This window comes from Ambystoma mexicanum, chromosome 3q (genome assembly GCF_040938575.1).
Source record: "Ambystoma mexicanum isolate Mex_15411 chromosome 3q, UKY_AmexF1_1, whole genome shotgun sequence".
NCBI lineage: Eukaryota > Metazoa > Chordata > Amphibia > Caudata > Ambystomatidae > Ambystoma > Ambystoma mexicanum.
The window spans coordinates 1,060,573,698-1,060,594,202 of NC_090926.1; the positions used below are offsets into that span (position 1 = coordinate 1,060,573,698).

Sequence of the window (20,505 nt, forward strand, 5' to 3'; positions counted from 1 at the left end):
GTTTTCTTGGAGTTCATGGAAAATCCCATTTACCAAAACTGGAAGAGACTGTCTCTGACTCTTCTTTGGGACTATGGAAATGTTCAAGAAATGTCCCGATATGTGGGGTGCATGCCGTTGTGTTCCATAACTTAAGGTTGTTGAAGTTGGGTGAAGTTCCATTGACGAGGTCAAAGGTTTTAGAGGAAAATGATTTTTCCTACGTAAGGTGTAACGCAATGTCAACTAAAGTGTTTACACAAGCCAAAGTTTGCCCCATTTTTTTAAAAACTTTTTCTTGGGGGAGAACCCATCACAGCACACTGCCCTTCAGAGTGGGGCTGGTTTCAAATGGGGATGTTGGGCACGTTTCTCAAGCCGTCCCCGCTAGTGGGGGCCACACTGCGGCTTCTTGGCTTAGTCTGATGCTGCTGCTGGCTTCCTCTGGAACCCGCAGAGTGGAATGGGGAAGGGTGAGGGGGTGAGGGGGGGTCGTGCTTGCATTATGCTCTGGGTGGGTACTCGTCACTCTACTCAGCTGGAATAGCGTCCCAGGCCGCGGTTCCTCTTCCTTGTGGCCTAGGGAGCACGCGACATCTCAGAGGCTACAGAACAGCTCCATGGGTGAAGATGAGCTGGGACACTGCTCGGCGTGTTTGTCTTTTTCCAGGTGACCCACACATAGTATTCACCCTCTGAAATTCTCCAAAGGCAAACAGAGGCTTCATCTGTCACTATCTGCCGAGGGTGGACTATGCCCTGCCCTGGAACAAGGCCCAGAGGCCTCGTGGAGGCTGCTGCCAAGTCACTCCACAACAGTGGAATGTTCCACTAAGGCTAGTCTGCGGGGGCGAGCTGTGGCATCGCCAGTCATCCTCTAACAGGTGCGCCGCCCTCTGACAATCCTTCCACTACCAACCACCATCATCTCTACTGCCAGCACACTCCACTGCCACACGCTTCACTCGCCCTTTTCATAAGCCCCTCTCAGATCTGTAAATCACCTTCTATTCACTGCCAACCCCCCGCCCCCTGCCCACTTCCACTTGCTATGGCCACTTGGTACTGCACCCAGGATGCAGTGACCCCACGAAGTGTACTCACAGAGCGTGGCATGGCCGCATTCCATGCCATTTGTATATGACACCGGGGCTTCAACTGGGCCTTTGCCCTACACAAAGTACATATCTGTAGGGTACTCAGAGGTTCGGCCATTGTCCGCTCCTCTCCTCCCCGCCACCCTGCACAGCTGTACCCCTCCTCTGTATCCTACCGCCCACGCCTCCCCCGCTGTGTATATGTTCTGTTGTTTCCTCTGTAGACCGCCACGTCATGCATCTGGACTGTTGTGTACACCTCTGTAAAGCACTCCGTTGCTTCTCGAAGCCAGGTCCGCACTCAATAAATGCCGTAATAAGGATTTAATGAGATCTGGTTTGCGGCAATGCCACAATCGCCCCTCCTATATCCACATCATCCCCAAAGTAGGGCCCGCATTTGGGTAGAAGCGGCAGCATTGACAGTCCCAATGCCACCAGCACGGCTTTGCCATAGCATGTGAGTAATGACTTCAATGCCCCGGACACAGCAGTCACGCCCCCTCCAAGGATTGGCCGTGAAAGTCCGGGATCCCAAACGCAGGCCCAATGTCCTTTGTCTACTAAGATGTCCATGTTTGGTGACGTGGCCAGTGGTTTCATGGGTTGGAACATTTGGGATGCTTATGGCGGGGCGAGTTGTGGTTGCGTTGCTAACCATGACAGTGAATTATAGTGGTTTTAGGTTTTGTACGCTTTGTATTGAAACCATAACATCGTTTCACCTAAAAGTGTCTCCAGTGGAGTTTTTATAACTGCAATTTAGCAATAACCAATGACTGGTTTAAGTGAATTTCAAAATTAATTTAATAACGAAAGATGAACCATGACCTATTTTAACAATGTTTTATGTGGGGAATGTGTGGCTTTTCGATATTATAGTATATATCAATATATATCCATATTGAGTGGTCGTTACCCCCGGCATAGGCCTTGGTCCAGGACCCTGGCACAGTGAATCTGTTGGCAATGGTCACTAGGCATGGCCTGTGCCTGAGCCCTGGGAACACTGACCATACCTGCACGCCTCCATGTGCAGCGGCAACGTGCCTGGCCTTACCTGAGCACACCTGTCCTACCTGCAGTGCTAGCTGGCCTTGATCTGTGGAGACACTTTGCTTGAATCCTCTCTTGAAGATGTCCCACCCCCCGCCCGAGATGGAACTTCAAGAAACCAAAAGTTGTCTATGTATGTTTTTTGGGAGGCTTCAGTCAGGTTTGTTTATGGGGCCAAGGATAAATATGGAAAGGTTATTTTTAGCTCCCCTAAAACATCTGACCCCTGGACAGAATTTCACAAAACTACTACCAGAGATTTAAACTTTGCTATTACTGTTTTCTTTTGCAAAGTTGTGTGCAGTTCGATCTATTGGGGAGGCAAAAGTGTAAGCCTCCCAACATGGCCTTTTTCCTATGTTCTGACATCAATCGAGGGTTGGCAGTGCCTGCTTTTCCGGATCTGCAGAGGGCAGCAGTCTATGTTGTGGGCATAGTGCAGCCCTCCTTGGAATGAACTTACCCTTTCCAGGGACCTGGTGTGCCACTGGTGGGCGCTACGGGCCTCTTTCACGCACGTATGTATTGTACGATCCACAAGGTACACGACTGGGTGTATTTTATGGTGTGTTTAGTGTCTAAATATGCAAGAAAGATTACCTTTTCATTTCCAATGGTTATAGACTGCAACTTTAAATAGCAACATTTTTTAAAACGTTTCTATCTTGCTTTCCAAGTTTTTGAAGGTAGTATTGTATGAATGCTGCATGCATTATGTGTGTTGTTTTCCTTTTGTTTTGTGCATTATTGTGTTGGTTGGGGCATACTATTTTGCGATTGGTCTGAGTATATGAGGTGTATACAGCGTAGCGTGCAAGGGGCTGGACCTGTGTTAATGTGTAGATGCAGTATGGGTTTCTGCTTTGAGCAATGAAGACACTGCACGCTCATGCGTGTTGCTGATGTATTTGTTGTGTAGAAAGTAACTCAGTTATGAACTAAAGTGTCTACTTTCTGGGACTCAAGCATCCTTTTCTAATTCAGTGGAACATGAAACCATGCATAAGAAATATTTTGAGTGCCTGTTGGTGTTGTGAGGGTCATGCTCTTGATTTTGCTAGGTGTAGTACAGCAAGACTGGACCTTGTCAAGTTGAGGTGTGTGTTGGTATTGTGAAGACTCCATTCTTTCTTTAGTGGCATATCTTTTATGTTTTGGTATAATAGAGAAATTGATGGGATAATGATCTGTGTGTACACCTGGTGGGGTATATTATAATGCCGGACTTTGTCTATGTGTGTATGTTCCTATTTTTTTTTTTTTTTTAGGGGCAGGAGTTTTTATCTGAATGTTATTTTGACTTTTGACTGGCACGAGTACATTTCTTCTAGGGCTTGACTGGCACGCGTACATTTCTTCTGGGGCTTCTTTTGGGAGTGGAAAGGTATTTACGAAGTTTCCAGTGAAGTTGCAGTAACACCTTGAGTGTATGATGGCTGCTCCAGATTTCAGACCCCTGCAGCCTGTGTGGGACTGTCGAGTTGCATTTGTGTACGGTGCCAGCTTTCGCGCGAGCGCGCGTGTGTAAGTGTGTGCATGTGTCTGTGTGTGTTTGGTGCTGGAGATGAGTCGCTGTGTTGCACAGTAAATTACAGAAGTGCTTCAGCGCCGCAGACCTCGCCACACACGCGTTTCGTGGGGAGTGTGGTGCGTGCAGATGTTCGTGGTTGCTGTCTGCTACACACCTCATTGTGTCTGTCTCTCCGAACTTACTACACATGTGTTTCTGCAGGCTGTCTGGACTGTTGGCCAATGTGTTGGGCGGTACACATGTGATAGTTTGGACCTCCGTGGGACCTATGTTCACACTGCTCAGGTCTGCAACTCTGCATGCATGTTTTGGAACTTAAAAGTGAACATCCGAATGTTTGCCTGTTGCGGTTTTCGCTTTTTGTTGGCAAACACAACTTCAGCATAAGGCCTTGCTGTCTGCCAAAAACTCCCCCAAAATGTAAATGGACAATGTTAATATAACAAGGGCCTAATAGTACTTTCTTCAGCCTAAAAAGTCCTTTCCAAAGAAACAGATTTTATTATCAGGCATGCAGAGGCGCGTGGGACTTGGCCGCACGTGTTGTGAGTGCTGGGACTTGACGAGGCGAGTCACGTGCCGAATCTGGTCAATTTTCATTAATTAAAACAAAGGTTACTGAAGAAATATGTTTTTGTGTTTTCCTACATAAAATGGATCCAACTTTAAGTATATATTGCTGCTGCTACAAAAATAAATATACATTAAAAATGAATTAATATTCACTATCGCCATTTACAAGAGGTTGACAATTACTCTTTATTTTTCATATGTTAACAGGGCTGAGTTTGGCAAGTTTTTTCTAAAAGTGGGAAGTTTGTGTCCTATTTCAGAACATTTTAAAAGCAATTAATTTTGCAGGAATGTTGTGATCACACATTTGTTCTCTGCAGTCCGCAGCTGTGTACAGAAATGTTAGACCGGTTGGACAGTGGGTTTGGTGCACGCGGTGACGTCAGTTCACCAAAATGCCTAAGGTACCGGAAGTGACATCACACAGGCAAAGGCATCGCAGGAAGAGCAGCTGCAGAGGCCCCGACAATGCCAACCAATTCCAGTGAATGCCTTTTATGATGGGCACAAGGCACAGTATAGGCAGCCTCCCATATGCCAAGTGCAGCCTTAAATGCCCCGTAATGCCATCCAGTGCCCTTATGACTCATATGTGTGGTATACATAGCTCTCAACCATTTTTGTCTTATAGGCGGGTGAAATCACCGGATTTTGTTTTTGGCGGGTGAGACGCCCATTGGAATGAATGGGCGTGCCCGAGGCTTGGCGAGTGTTTCTGCCATTTACAAGGCGTGTGACACCCGCCAAAAGCGTGTGAGTTGAGAGCTATGGGTATATGCTACTCAACCGCATATGTCTAATTGCAATTAAAATCATCGCCAAGCACATAATCAAATACCCCAATAATGCCATGCAATGCTTCTTATGAGGCTTTAAATGTTTGCCACAAGTGCCCGTAAGTATTGTACAACTTCCTTGTCTAATTGCTGCATCACATATCGGGCATAGTGGCATTAAATACAGGCTAATGTCTCAAATAGACAGTGTAAGGCTCCATATGCAGTGTGCGACCTGCTCTGTGCACTCGGGCATCCTCTAAAGCACCTTTTAAGCCACCCACTGCTCATACGTAGGTGGCAAGAGTCGCCATACATACTGTTCGGCTTCAAGTATCCAACTGCTGCATCATGTGCCAACTACGCACTCAAATAGTCCAATATGGGCACTCAAAGCTAGTTAATGCCTCACATGTTCAGTATCAGGCAACACGTGCGGTGCTCAGTCTTGAACACTGCTGCTGCCACCATGTGTCAAACAACACAAGGCCTAACATGTATGTCAAAAGGCGCCATATGTATTGATCAGCCTTGCATGTCTAATTGCTGCCATTGTATGTCAAAAGCAGCTTCAGCTGCCCTAATGCTATGTCATCACGGACATTCTTGCATATCAGTACATTCTAATGAATGGATGCATACCCGACTCCAAAGGATGCACCCACTGAGCTGGCAATGTTTCCCTTCTGCCACAACATTCTACTTACAGGCACCGAAAACCTGGAATTACCTACCTAAGAATATACGAAACACAACAAACCACCTAGCATTCTGGAAACTCCTCAAATCATGGCTCTTCACAGCGTAACTACAAGAGCGACGCACTAGAATGCCCACCCCGTTAAACAACGATGAAAATAACACCAACCTCGGTCACTCCCAAATGGACATACACAGAACCCAAGGAACGGACCCCACGACAGACCATAAGATATTATGGGAAATAGCCACAAAGGAGGTCACCATAGACTGATCCCATACTCAGACCCAGACGAAAGCGCTAAATGACTCATCCACTGCCATCCGGCCGTACCGTATCCAAACCCCAGCAGACACATTTAGATAGAAAGTTTGTAAGAGGAGACCACAACACCTGCTCCAACACCCAAGGAGGAGAATAGACACCCAACCCACATTAATTAGTTCACCAGCATGAGAACACCTACAGAGCTCGCTAGAATAGAACGGCTAGTGCATGTATGTATACCTGCCAAAACCGGAGGTTAGGCAGGTATACATACAGCTCACTATATCGCACAGGCTCTCCTGGGCTGTGTCTAACATTTCAAAGTAGCGCAAGCCATAGGACAACTTGCAGCCTCTCCAAACTGTCCTGCGTCCCGGTACTTCTAATCAAGGAGTTAGAATGTGCGTATGCATGCAAAAATGGGATGCGTTGAAACGCCATCACTCGCAGAGCAGGATTGGGCCACTTTGCTTCAGCATATTCTTGCAGGAAACAAGAGTGTGAATGAAGGAGCAACGTTTTTATTTTTTATTTTGAAAAAAGTCAGCAGAGGTTTGTCAACATTACTAGCTTTTACATTGTCAGCAGTTTCGTACAAGCTGCGGCAGAAGAGAAAACGTGTAATTACGTCACCTAAGTGCGTCCATCCCATGGGACCAGGTACAATAAACCAAGTTCTTCTGAACTAGGTTCTGATCACTCTCTGTAACAAGCGCCACAATGCTCTCGGGCTGTTGCGCGCTCTATAAATATGAATAAATAAATAAATAAATCACACCGACTAAAACCCAACCCACAACACTCACTCCATCAGAATTAGAACACATACAGAGCACGTTAGAACAGCACAGGGAGCGCCTCACACAAATCTAAAACCCTGCCAGGTGCAACCCCTTCGCCCATCCTGACGTGATTGGGAGGATTGGCGAGCGCCACACTCGGACAGAGTTCTGAATGTTAGCATGTTAAACTTCATACAGCCCACTAACAAAAAAATCAGCATTTCTGCAGACTTATCTCACTCAAAAATCTCACACAACCATCTCTCGCACAACAACCCGCACGCACTTCACAACAATGCAACAACACATAAGCCGCACCAACAGCACACGAGGGCTGACATCGATCCGATACTCGCACCAAAGCTCAGCACCCGGTGTACACCGAGTTGAAGCTGCCAACAGAACACCACTCCTCTCACTATCCTACTCCCGCTTCACCCTACTAACCCATCCCACCTTCTCGTTTGCAGATCCGCCAGAGCGCCTGGGGACCAACTCCGTTGGTGACGGTGCGTGGTACAAATACCTTTACCATTTAACATTTGCATGCGTGATGCCCCAGGAGCAAGGAAAGGCCGGTGCCATCTTCAGCCAGCCCTGCTAACCGCTGCCAACTCCCTCACCTACCATCACCCTTTACTCATTTAAGCTTCATGCAGAAACAGAGCTCTCAAGTGAGGTTCAGCCAGTGCTGACGTGTAGCTCACGTAACTCTGCAAGTCATACATAAAACTATCAGAGAACCATGTCAAGGTATATGAACTTAAAAGCAGAACTTGCTATTGTGAATCCGATAACAAAACGGGAGTTTTCTGTGAAATGTCTACTTCTGTCGATATTTCAAGGCATGCTCAAAAGACCTTATGCTATCCCGTGGCTGTCAGTTACTCACAATCACAAAGAATAGTGAATACTAGTAACTTGCTATACCTTCGTCAGCTGCAGCTAAGGTCTCTGCTTTGTTGAACACCATTAAGAGATCTGCGCACTTTTTCTTGGAGGTTGGCACACTCTTGCAGGCACTCCGAAACAGAACTCCCACTCCTTGTCCCTGCCCCAGTTGCTCATCAGCCAATAGGAGCTTGCAGAGGTGCTGGGGCGTGAATGGGGGCGGAAATGTACAGCCAAAAGTAAACTGGGTTCCAATTAGCCTATTTTACACCCGGTTTTGCAGGGGTTACAGAGGCGGTGTGAGAGGTCTAAGGTCTCCGGGGAAGAGCATGGAGCCTCCGGGTTTCCGGCAGTGACAGCAAATCCCCCACACCTTCACGTGAGTGGCTACAAACATATTGCTAGTGGCCAATCACATGGAGGCGTGGGAGGATACATAGCAATGCAAGCGAATCCTGCCCCTTTTCTGGCATCATACCGTGGTGTTTGCCTTTTTTAAAACCATGTGGGTGGGGCAAGCCGGTGGGGTCTTGTGTGCGTGGGGCATCGGGGAGACGTGGATCTCTGGGTTTTTCTTTTTTCATTGTAGTCAGGTCGGGTCTCAGGGGAGCTGCCAGGAGTCGTAGCTGCGACACCTGGCAACCCCATATGGCATCTACGTCTGACCATGGGCTCATGCTTGTTGTAGCACCCCAGGGGTCGATCCTGGCACCCATGCTTATTAATGTTGGGGCATGGGACTGCTGGGAGATTTGGTGCCTGATGCGGTCATCCCCGCGCACCATTACACATATCACCCAATTGGACCTGGTTGTCCTTTCTCCGGGTGGATGCCCCTCTCTTCAAAGTCTGCGTTTGATTGATCGGGTGTTGGACAGCATCACATTTTCCTAAACTAAGCCCTGCATGTCCTAAATTCCGCGTGTCTTCTCTTTCCTGGCATCATCTTCAAGATCTGCTAACTTCTTAGGTTTCACAATGGATCCAGAAGGCTGTCTCTTTTCACCCCTCACATCAACACTCCCATGAATTCTAATGTCCTCAGTGTTATTAAATCTTTTGTTTTCACTTCTTATTTGTGATTTGTGCCCAAAGGAACAAGTTGCTTCTTGTCTTAAGATAGGGAATTCTGTTCTTGGGGGTTAAATCCATACCACTCCTGTCTCGCTCCCTTGATAGCTGCCCTCTGGTCTGCTGCCACTTTGGGGGCCGATAAGAGGAAATTGGGCTCAATCTCCCCAGTACCAAAACAACTGCACAGACATCCCCTGAAAACCAGGATCCGTTTAAGGAACCACAAGGCCGGTCAGTCTGCTTCCTCAAGCATTTAGATCCTCCACAGCCGTGGTGTGTGGTGATTTAAGGATGTAGGAGAGTCGTGAGGGACCTGCTCAAGGATTCCTGAGTTCCACGTATTTATTTATTTATTTATTACATTTATTACTTGCCCAGACACTAAGGTATCATGGCGAGGTTGCAGACAGCTTAAAACATTCTTAAAACACAATAATCAATTATGTTAACACCATATGTACAGTAATGCAAAAAGTAAAACAATAGGAGATTAGACATTATTTACAGAGTATGGATCTGAGCAGGAGGGAGTTCCAGAGTTTGGGGGCAAGGCATTGGAAGGTACTGCCGCCAGCTTTAGTGTTTTTGAAGCGGGGTGTTACCCTGAGAAGGTTGTCGTTAGATCTCAGAGATCTAGTGGATTCCGTTTTCTCTATGGCATTGTTCAGGTAGATGGGTGCTTTTTTGTGAAAGCATTTAAAGGCGATGCAGAGAGTCTTAAAGATGATTGTGGCTTTGATGGGCAGCCAATGGGAGTCTCTCCTTATTTTGGAGATATGATCTAATTTTTTTTATCCCTAATGCTGCCCACCTCTTCTGAGCTTTGAAAAGGTCAGTCTCTGGCGTGCCCAGCTGAAATGCCCTGATAGGGGCTCTTGGTCAAAGCAGGCAAGAGTTAACTTAGTATTGGGTCTCTGCATGTTCTGATCTCTCTCCAGCCAATTCCAGAGTATTCATTCTATGTGAAATTTCCGCTTTTTGAAGGCCCCACATAAAAAAGACCGAATTATTTGGGTCAAGTTTGTGCAGCCCTCAAAAAGCAGAAATAAAATTAATTCGGGGGTTTCATCCCCCAAACCCCCTTTCCACTTTGCTCCCCCACACTGCCTCCTTTCCCCCAAGCATACTCACTGAATAGCCAACCACATTCATACACACACACATGCAAACACGCAACCAGATGCATTTACCCCCTGCCCCTCCCCTTCACAAACATTCCTTTTACATGCACACACACACACACTCTCACATATACACAAACACACACACACAGACAGTCACACACACACCTCAGTCTACCGTGACTCCTCCCCTGGACCCGCCGTGCCTGTCAGCCCCAGCGTGCACTCGTGTGCGTCGCAGTGTCTGACAGTTCGGTCTTTCTAAATCGGTCATTTTTTTTATCGATTACAAAAATCGACGTATTTACTTAGAACGAGTTTGTTGCTTGTTCTCCCTGTGCTACTGCAGAGGTTCCTTTGTTCTGCGCTGTGCATGGTTGTCAGTGTTTCTATACTTCATATAATGGTTCTTGTGGAGTGCCTGGGGACCAGTTTCGTTGGTGACAGTGCGCGGTACAAATTCCTTTAACATTACCCTTAACTTGCATTGTGTGCATCATTTTTAATTGCCCAGATCTCTGATGTAAATCGGTGTATTTATCCATGGTTTATAAAAATACTCAAAACATAAGAGCAATGAGTATAATTATCAGTTGACTTGATTTTGCCATGACTAGTGATAACACAATGGCAATTCATTCAATTGCTTCATGGCTGCTCCCTGCCCCGCCCCATTCACAATGTGCAGCAATTTGCATGGAGAGATGATCACACCTGCTCCATTGATCATTTAAAGTAATTGTCGGGCTCAGAGAACAATGCGTCGCATGGCTCAGAGAACACTGCGTCACATGGCTCAGAGGACAATGCGTCACATGGCTCAGAGGACAATGCGTCGCATGGCTCAGAGGACAATGCATTGCATGGCTCAGAGAACAATGCGTCGCATGGCTCAGAGAACAATGCGTAGCATGGCTGAGAGGACAATGCGTCGCATGGCTCAGAGAACAATGCATCTCATGGCTCAGCGAACAATGCGTCGCATGGCTCAGAGAACAATGCGTCGCATGGCTCAGAGGACAATGCGTCGCATGGCTCAGAGAACAATGCGTCACATGGCTCAGAGAACAATGCGTTGCATGGCTCATAGGACAATGCGTCGCATGGCTCAGAGAACAATGCGTCTCATGGCTCAGAGAACAATGCATTGCATGGCTCAGAGGACAATGCGTCGCATGGCTCAGAGAACAATGCGTCGCATGGCTCAGAATACAATGCGTCGCATGGCTCAGAGGACAATGCGTCGCATGGCTCAGAGGACAATGCGTCGCATGGCTCAGAGAACAATGCGTCGCATGTCTCAGAGGACAATGCGTCGCATGGCTCAGAGGACAATGCGTCGCATGGCTCAGAGAACAATGCGTCGCATGGCTCAGAGGACAATGCGTCTCATGGCTCAGAGAACTATGCGTTGCATGGCTCAGAGGACAATGCGTCGCATGGCTCAGAGAACAATGCATCTCATGGCTCAGAGAACAATGCGTCTCCTTGCTCAGAGAACAATGCATCGCATGGCTCAGAGAACAATGCATCGCATGGCTCAGAGAACAATGCGTCGCATGGCTCAGGGGACAATGCGTTGCATGGCTCAGAGAACAATGCGTCGCATAGCTCAGCTGATATTCCAGGCTTCCCATTCTTAGAAATCCGTAAGACAGGAATGATGTTATTTGCCGTGAATTATGACAAATAATTCAACAGTACGGCATGAACCCATTTAGTCATGGCTTTTGTCGGCAAAGGTTCTCTGCCCTTTCTAAAAGGCCGTGTGACCCAAATTTGAGGTTTCTCTGAGACCAGGCCCACGTACAACAAGCATTGGCAAAGCCAGCAATTGTGGCTCTTGTGTAGACATTTTCCAGGCAACACAATTGGAGCACCTCGTACACCAGCTATCAGGTGGCGCCATCTTATGGGTGCCATCTTTGTCCTGGTATTGAGATGGCCTGGCTAGATATCTAAATCATGTGGCACATGACATGGCATGTATTTCTTTCATCTATCTGGCATGGGCTTCATATGTCCAGGTATTCATATAATTCCCAGGCATCGCCATTAACAGCGCATGTATATCCCTTTGCTATAGCACATTGACAGTCATCGTGTGGGCACATGGGTATACATTGGCAGTGCCTCGCAAATGCCTATCAAATGCTCTTCCAAGACAGAATACACTCATTCAGACTTAACCCCTGGCTCATGCTGTGCAAAAGGAACCCTATATGACTATGTTGCCTGGACATCAATTCCGGTCCCGCGTGCATGTAAGCCATATGCCATGATGGAAATATAGGCACAGAAATTACAATACATGCCCCACCATCATAAATAGCATACATAAGAATGATCTCGCCAATAGAAGTAGCTGTTTGTGCTCGATGCCACACAATAGAGAAGACCCCATTGGGTCAGGGTTCTGGTGGGAACCCTTATTTGCTTAAACCAAACATCACCCGCGGGCTATGCATTCATCCATGCATCCATCTCCCCTGTTTCCACACTCTCAAAGCAATTGTTTTTCCACGCTGAGGCCACATTACGAGTATGACGGTAATTGCCTGAATTATCACCACATTCATTTAATGTTACCACCAAATGGTCTGAGGGAATTACCACTGGATTAGGAGTGGTGGTAAAGCAGTGTTAATTCCCATTTTTAGAGTCTATAGGACTCCACAGGAATTTTTTACAGATTTACCACGAGCGGTAATTCTGTCAGGGTAAATCCACCCATTTTGGAGGTGAAGTGGCAGCTCTATGCCAGAGATAAAGCCGTTTAACAAGGAGTTTGGCAGTGCAGTAAACTTGGCAGTAATTCTGTAACTGTCCAAAAAATCTGCAGCAACAGGATTACCGAAACATATTGAGAACACACAGCCAAAGCAGCTATTGCTCCCAACGGATCCAAAAAAAGCCTACACCAACCAAATCCATCCATTGCAGGTCCTCGAGGTTCTCCCGGGAGAGGGAGCACACACCCAAGGCAGCTATTGCTCCCAACTGATCCAAAAAAATCCGCCACCAACCAAATCCATCCATTGCAGCTCCTCGAGGTTCTCCCGGGAGAGGGAGCACACGCAGCTATTGCTCCCGACTGATCCAAAAAAAGCCAGCACCAACCAAATCCATCCATTGCAGCTCCTCGAGGTTCTCCCGGGAGAAGGAGCACACACCCAAGGCAGCTATTGCTCCCAAATGAACCAAAAAAATCCTCTACCAACCAAATCCATCCATTGCAGCTCCTCGAAGTTCCCCGGGAGAAGGAACACACACCCCAGGCAGCTATTGCTCCCAACTGATCCAAAAAAATCTGACACCAACCAAATCGAACCATTGCAGCTCCTCGAGGTTCTCCGGGGAGAAGGAGCACACACCCAAGGCAGCTATTGCTCCCAACTGAACCAAAAAAAGCCACCACCAACCAAATCCATCCATTGCAGCTCCTCGAGGTTCTCCTGGGAGAGGGAGCACACGCAGCTATTGCTCCCAACTGATAGAAAAAAAAGCCTCCGCCAACCAAATCCATCCATTGCAGCTCCTCGAGGTTCTTCCGGGAGAGGGAGCACACGCCGCTATTGCTCCCAGCTGTTCCAAAAAAAAGCCTCCACCAACCAAATCCATCCATTGAAGCTCCTCAATGTTCTTCCGGGAGAGGCAGCACACACAGCTATTACTCACAACTGATGCAAAAAAAGCCAGCACCAACCAAATCCAACCATTGCAGCTCCTCGAGGTTCCCCGGGAGAGGGAGCACACACAGCTATTGCTCCCAACTGATCCAAAAAAAAGCCTCCACCAACCAAATTCATCCATTGCAGCTCCTCGAGGTTCTTCCGAGAGAGGGAGCACACGCAGCCACTGCTCCCAACTGATCCAAAAAAAAGCCTTCACTAACCAAATCCATCCATTGCAGCTCCTCGAGGTTCTCCCGGGAGAGGGAGCACACGCACAAGGCAGCTATTGCTCCCAACTGAACCAAAAAAAGCTGCCACCAACCAAATCCATCCATTGCAGCTCCTCGAGGTTCCCCGGGAGAAGGAGCACACACACCAAGGCAGATATTGCTCCCAAATGAAGCAAAAACATCCTCTACCAACCAAATCCATCCATTGCAGCTCCTCGAGATTCCCCGGGAGAGGGGCAGTGTGGGATTACCCATGAAACACACCAGGGACATGCCTAGGCACCCCGAATATTACGGTGCAACCCCCACTCCCCCAGAGCCACAGGGATAGTTTCGGCTGTACATTAACTGTGAACGCAGGCTGCTTTAAAAACCCACCATGGTCTTTCCCGTGTATTTGGCAGTGGTTTCCCCTCTCTCAATCCTGATGCTTTTCACCATGTTTTTCAGTTTTCCTCTGCTCATCCAGGTTTGTCCAACTCCAGACCTTGAGTGCCGGATCCATGTCGGGTTTACAGGATACCCATCATTAATATGCATGAGACAAATTTACATACAATGATTCTAAATGAATTTTAATGCATATTAATGAGGGATATCCTGAAAACCCGTCTGGATCCCGGCCCTCGAGGCCTGCAGATGGACAATAGACAAAGGAAAGTCTTCAGCACAATATTGCTGCAGCCTCGTATAATGCAATGGGAGACAAGTCTTGGATACCCACCTTAAAATGAATTAGGCTAGCATCATGTTTCCATGGTGACCTTTATCCCGAGTGGCAGCCATAGAACCATTCATTTGTTGGCAATAAAATCATGAAGCAAATCATTTTCTTTTGATTGGCTCTGCTGTTTAAATGTTTTTAAACCCTGGCACAAAATCGATAGGCTCTGGTTTATGAGTTTGATGGTATTATTTCAGGTAATACCTAAAACTCAGTTACTGCTACGTCATGTGGTTACATTAGGGCAAATGATTGGGTCTGCATGATTGCAAGCTATGTGGACCCATAGGGTCGCCCCCCAGGCCTCCAGGGGATCAGTATTAGCGCATGCAGCAATTACCGCTTGCTGTAATGCTTTTGTGTGGCGATAATTACCACCTATCAAGCTGCAAAAATGAGTTTTGTTATTGAAACTCGCAGCTCGGTGCAGTGGTAAAATATACAGTATTCCAAAGTACCAGCTGGATTACCACTCTGGCCCACCTTGGAATCAGGCCCATAGAGTTGCTAACAAGCCCCGGGTCATCAGGAGCATCTTTATCCAGGCCAGAGTTTGTATTCCTCACTTTTGATTATGCTGGCTAGCGATGATGGGAGTGTAGGCCAAACCATCTCCTGTTTGGGTTGGGGGGCGGGGGTATTTATGTCACGCTGCTTTAAATGTTAGCCACCTCTGATGGAAACACTTTTTGTAACTTTTGAAATGATCAGGAAGGACGCCCTGGTTTTTGGTGCCTAGAGTCCGCAAAGGGCCGTAGTCCGGCAGTTATGTCAGACCTAGTATGATTTCTCTCTCCTGATCCTCAAAGAGCCAAATGGGTCTTGTTTGCGCATCCCATTTTACACCACAAAAATAGTGCAAGCTCTGGGCTACACCGTCTGCAACCATTAAAAACCGCAACGTAGGACTTTGAAGTTCGCATTAATTCCCAGCGAATGCTCCAACGCCTCTGCCAGCACGGTGCCAAGGGTGCTTTGCATCTGAAGGTGCTTTCCTGGAAACACCCTACCCCTCTGCGCTTCAGGATGGTATTGCAAGGTGTTGCGCTGCTGTGGCGTGGAGCGTGCTGATGTTCCTACCCAGTGTGTGCCTGCACTCGTCTCATTTCTCTGATGTTAGGCGGGTCTGTGCTGCTTGTGTTGTGGTCATACTGTACCCAAGTCCCATCAACTGGACTCAATAATGGTCTTGAAGTGTGCTGTGCTGCTGGGCCTAATGCATTTATCATCCAGCAGAGGTTCATCTTTCAGTTCTGTGAAATCAGAGATCTTCTTGGAGAATTTCCCAGAGTTCTCGGTTTTCTCACACTTGTGACAGTGTCTGAGGAAGTGCTCACTTCCTCAAGGCCCAGGTCACAATGATGAACGAGCTGGTCTTGCTTTGCTTCTGGGGCTGTCTGTGTAGGCCTGCTCCCATTGCCAGCCTCTGGGTACTGACTCTATACTTTATCTGCCTGTTTTTCGGATCACTCGATCCAATTGTGCCTACGGGCACTGGCCCTGTGCTTGACCATTATCTGCCTGTGTTCTAGATTCCTGGGTGTTTGAGCTGACATAGCGGGGGCCACATCAAGCTTCAGAAAGAAATTATTTCTTTCTCAAGTCAGATCATTTATTTCTGAAGTCGGAGTGCATGCACTCCGACTTCCGAAAGAAATGTGCTGGTTGCAGCGTGGGATGGAGGCAGTCTGGCTTCCCTGTAAATGTCAGGAACCAAGGAGCTCTCCATGCTTTCTGGTTCCTGTCGGCATGGAGCGCGGGAGCCACAGGCCTGCCTGGAGGAGGAGTCCCTTGGGAGAGATGGATTCGGGAAACAGCCAAATACGAAAAATATATTTTTCATAAGTGTATGTACGTGCATGCATGCAAAGGTGTTGCATATCTATAATGTATGTTTGTATTTATGCATGCGTGCATGCAAGTGTGTGTTATGTATTATGTAATGTGAGCGAATGGGTGAGTGTGTGATGTATTGGTGGCTGGTTGCATATGTGAATGAGCAAGTATATGGTGTGTAAACGCTAAAGTGAATGTTGTGTGAATATTTGTGTGTGTGTGTGTGTGTTTGTGCTGGGTGGCTGGCCAGGATCTGATTTTGGCGGGTTTAGGAGCGGTGGACTACTAAGTCATTTTTAATAGGCACCCATCCTCAATAAAGCAAGCATGATGTGTGTCATTAGGTGGATATGCTGACATTTTGGTGCAGCCACTTTAGCCATTGTTACTGTGCCATGACGTGTTTTACTGTGAATTTATAATAAAGCAAGCATGATACATGTTATTTTGTGGCTTGAGTGTAATTTTGGTGCAGCCAGTCTATCCAATTCCTACTGTAACATGACATTTTTAATGGGTATCTAAGACAAAACAAGCATGATACGTGTTATTAACTGGCTAGACTTGGATTATAATGCAGCCAGGCTAGCTATTTCTTACTGTAGCATGCCATTTTCTTCTGGGTAGCTAAGGCAAAAAAAGCATGAGAAGTGTCATTACGTGGCTATACTGGCATCATGATGCTCCTGTCTAGACATTACTTCCTGTGGCATGGCATTTCATTCTGGGCATCTATGATAAAGTAAGCATGATAAGAGTTATTACTTGGCTAAACTGGCATTTTGATGCAGCCGGTCTATTTGTTACTGTGACATAGCATTTGTACTGGGCATCAAGGGAAAAGCAAACATGAGAAGTGTTATTTCATGTCTAGACTTGCTTACTCTGTGCAGCCAGCTTGGACAGGCTTTCCTATTGTGGCATGGTGTGGGGATACTGCCATATATTGGCATAGCCAGCCTGGAAATTGTATCTTACAGTATTAATACTGACATTATGTGCACACAAATCAAATTTGAGTATTTTTCTTATATGGGAATACTGGCTTATGTTGGTGCAGCATCACGGACATGTATGGGCACAGCCAGCATGAAAAGGTGTTTGTACTGGTATACATTGAGGGCAATGACATCATGAAAATGCCTGGGGATATGCTCTTGTGCACTGTTGGTGCATTGCATCTACTGATTTATTTACAGATATTTTGGTTTGGAGTTACCCTACAAAGCAAATCAACTTGCAAACTGTTTGGCTTTGTATGCATTTTTTCCACAGAAAGTGCGCTGTATAATGCACCATTTTCATCCATTATTAAAAAAACATTCTCAGGGCAGAACCCCTCCTCTGTCCCGAATGCCCTTTGGTTGGTATGTGACCCCCTCACTACGCTTGGTGGCTCTGGCATTTTTGTGGGACATTGAAAATGTCACCAGCCTCCACTGGGATAGTGGCTGGTGGGGGAATGTGTATGCATGTGTGTATGAATGTGTGCATGCAATGCCGGGGCCCGGCAAGGGGCAGTGGTGCATTGACGTGTTCTTATGTGTTTTACTGGTATTTTGGGGCAAAGCCAGCTTGTTGAATATTATTACATGGAGGAGAGTGGGGTTTATACCACAATGTGACCGGCAGACTGGACATGTATTTTCTTGGCATGTTTTACTTACATGAGAGGCAAGACCAATATGATGCGTGTTCTTACATCGGAGGGTGGGGGGCACTTCTGCAGTTCGCAAGTAAATGTTTTCTTACGTTGGCATTGCACGTTTTACTGGTGTGAAGGGCAAAGTCAACATGACGAGTGTTCTCCCATGGTGGCTGGAATCATTTGTGAAGCCAAACAAGGAAATGGTTCCTTATTGTAGCACTGTATGTTTTGCTGATGTTGAGGGCAAAGTCAACATGAAGAGTTTTTTTTACATGGTGTGGTGGTTGGACAAGTATTTGTGAAGCAGCAATATTCTGTTTTTTTCCTGAGGCAGGAGGCTTTTACTGACATTAAGGGCAAAGTCAACAAGAGAATGTTTGTAACTTGGGATACTGGCATATGCTGGAAGAGGCAGCATGGACATGTTTGTTTTCTTGTGGTTTCATTACTGTGCATACTATTACTGAGCACGCACAGAGTCGGCTGGTACATTTGGGTGCCAGGAATCAGGAGCCAAGCACATCCCCCTTGTTTCCAAGCTATTCTACGCGGTTGTTTGATTAAAACACATACGTACACCGTTCACCTAGTGCAGCACGCAGCATGCCCCTAAAACAGCATGATCGTCATGTGCATTGATCGTGTGTGATGGACCAGGCCGGCCCAGAGTGCGGCACAGCATGTGATTTGTTGCAGAGGTTAGGGGGATCAGTATAGCTTGCAGGGGGGGGCATCTTTTGTGTTACTCCACTGGTTGTTTGCATGTCTATCCCAATCCCCCCCCTGTAGGCACTGCCTCTGTAATTGGCCACTTGCTGCCTGTTTTTGAGATTCCTAGGTCTCTCTGTGCCTGTTTCACTTGCCAGATTTTGGGCACTGGCCCTGTGCTTGGCTACTAGTTGCCTGTTTTCAGGGTTAGTAAGTCCCTTTGTACATGTTTCACTTGCCAGATTTTGGGTACTGGCCCTGTGCTTGGCTACTAGTTGCCTGTTTTCGGGGTTAGTAAGTCCCTTTATGCCTGTTTCACTTGCCAGATTTTGGGCACTGGCCCTGTGCTTGGCTACTAGTTGCCTGTTTTCGAGGTTAGTAAGTCCCTTTATGACTGTTTCACTTGCCAGATTTTGGGTACTGGCCCTGTGCTTTGCTACTAGTTGCCTGTTTTCGGGGTTTCTAAGTCCCTTTGTGCCTGTTTCACTTGCCAGCTTATGGGAGCTGGCCATGTGCTTGGCCATTAGCTACCTGTGTTTGGGATTCCTAGATCTCTTTGAGCCTGTGTCACTTGCCAGTTTATGGGTGATGGCCCTGTGCTTGGCCATTAGCTGCCTGCTTTCAGGATTCTTGGGTCTTTGCATGCCTGTCCCAATCTCCCCCTCTGGAAACTGACCTTTGCTTGGTCAGTAGCTCTCTGTGTGGGGATCACTGTTTTTATGTTTGCCTTTTGTTTCAATTGCGACCTATGAGTCCCAAATCATGGGTTTTGTCATTTCGCTGGTCATTGAGTGCCTGTATTTGGGATTCCAGCATTCTCAGTGCCTGCTTCAATATCCATCTGTGGGCATTGGCCATGTTCTTGGTTCTTAGGTGTCTATTTAAATGCTTGCGCGTGGGTCTATCTCGGTATGGTCCTTAGGCGCCTGCATAATGGAACCCCCAACACTCTGTGTCTGTTTCAAGCGCTGCCTGTGGCCACTAACCCTGTAATGTCATTAGGTGCCTGCATCTGGGACCCAAAAATTTACCTGTTCCAGTCACTGCACGTGGGCCGCCACCCCTGTGTTTGGTCCTTGGTTGCTACTGTAATTCCCATCTGTGCTATGCGGACTCTCTAGTGACATGCACTTAGTGTAAGCTTCAGCTACAGAGGTCCTCTGGAAGGGGAACGCCAGCAGAGGGACTGAAGTACGCTTGACTGAAACCAGCTCACCGCTGCTACAAAAAGTGGGAGGAAATAACCTAGCTAATGTCCTCCATGACCACGTGAACTCCTCTTGCCCAGTACACCTGCGTGACCCTCCCCAACAACACCCCCTCACAAAAGCAGGAATCATTAGAAATATCTTTTCATCTGGGCCTGAAGGTCACACCGGTCATTAGGGGAAATAGATGCCATTCACAGTAGCCCCAGGGTGGACTGAGAAACATGGGGTCCAACTTAACGTTACAGTCTCGAGGAACCTCTATCCAAAGCATGGATTATGCATTATCAACTACAGCTTCTTAGGCTTCCTTCCTCACCTCACAGGCCAATTATTCAAGAGCTAAGACACACCCAGCAGTGGCCTGGCTGTTCTCACAAGCCCCTCTCCATTTTCCCCCCACTGCAGCTAATCCAGAATAGGTCTGAAAGACTTATCTCTCTGCAATAGCCTCTTCCTTAATCTAGCCTCTTCTTCTCTAAGACCCCCTACAGCTAACCCAGGATAGGGCTGCAAGACTTATTCTTGGCCTCACACCCAGGGACCGCATCTCTCCAGCCCATAAAACTCTCCACTGGTCCAAGTTGCTGCAAGGAGCAAACTCAAACCCCTCTGCATCATCGATAAGGC

The 20,505-nt window shown here is 47.2% G+C and overlaps 2 protein-coding genes across 2 annotated transcripts in view; both read left to right on the plus strand.

Annotated features, from left to right (window-relative positions):
• Nucleotides 1-20,505, plus strand: part of GCGR (glucagon receptor) — an 800,864-nt gene that overhangs the window by 161,540 nt on the left and 618,819 nt on the right. The gene's annotated exons all lie outside the window — the stretch shown is intronic.
• On the plus strand, nt 10,615-11,490 carry LOC138448039 (spermatogenesis-associated protein 31H1-like). The gene has a single exon (XM_069604579.1). The coding sequence runs from the start codon at nt 10,615-10,617 to the stop codon at nt 11,488-11,490; it is 876 nt and encodes a 291-aa protein (XP_069460680.1).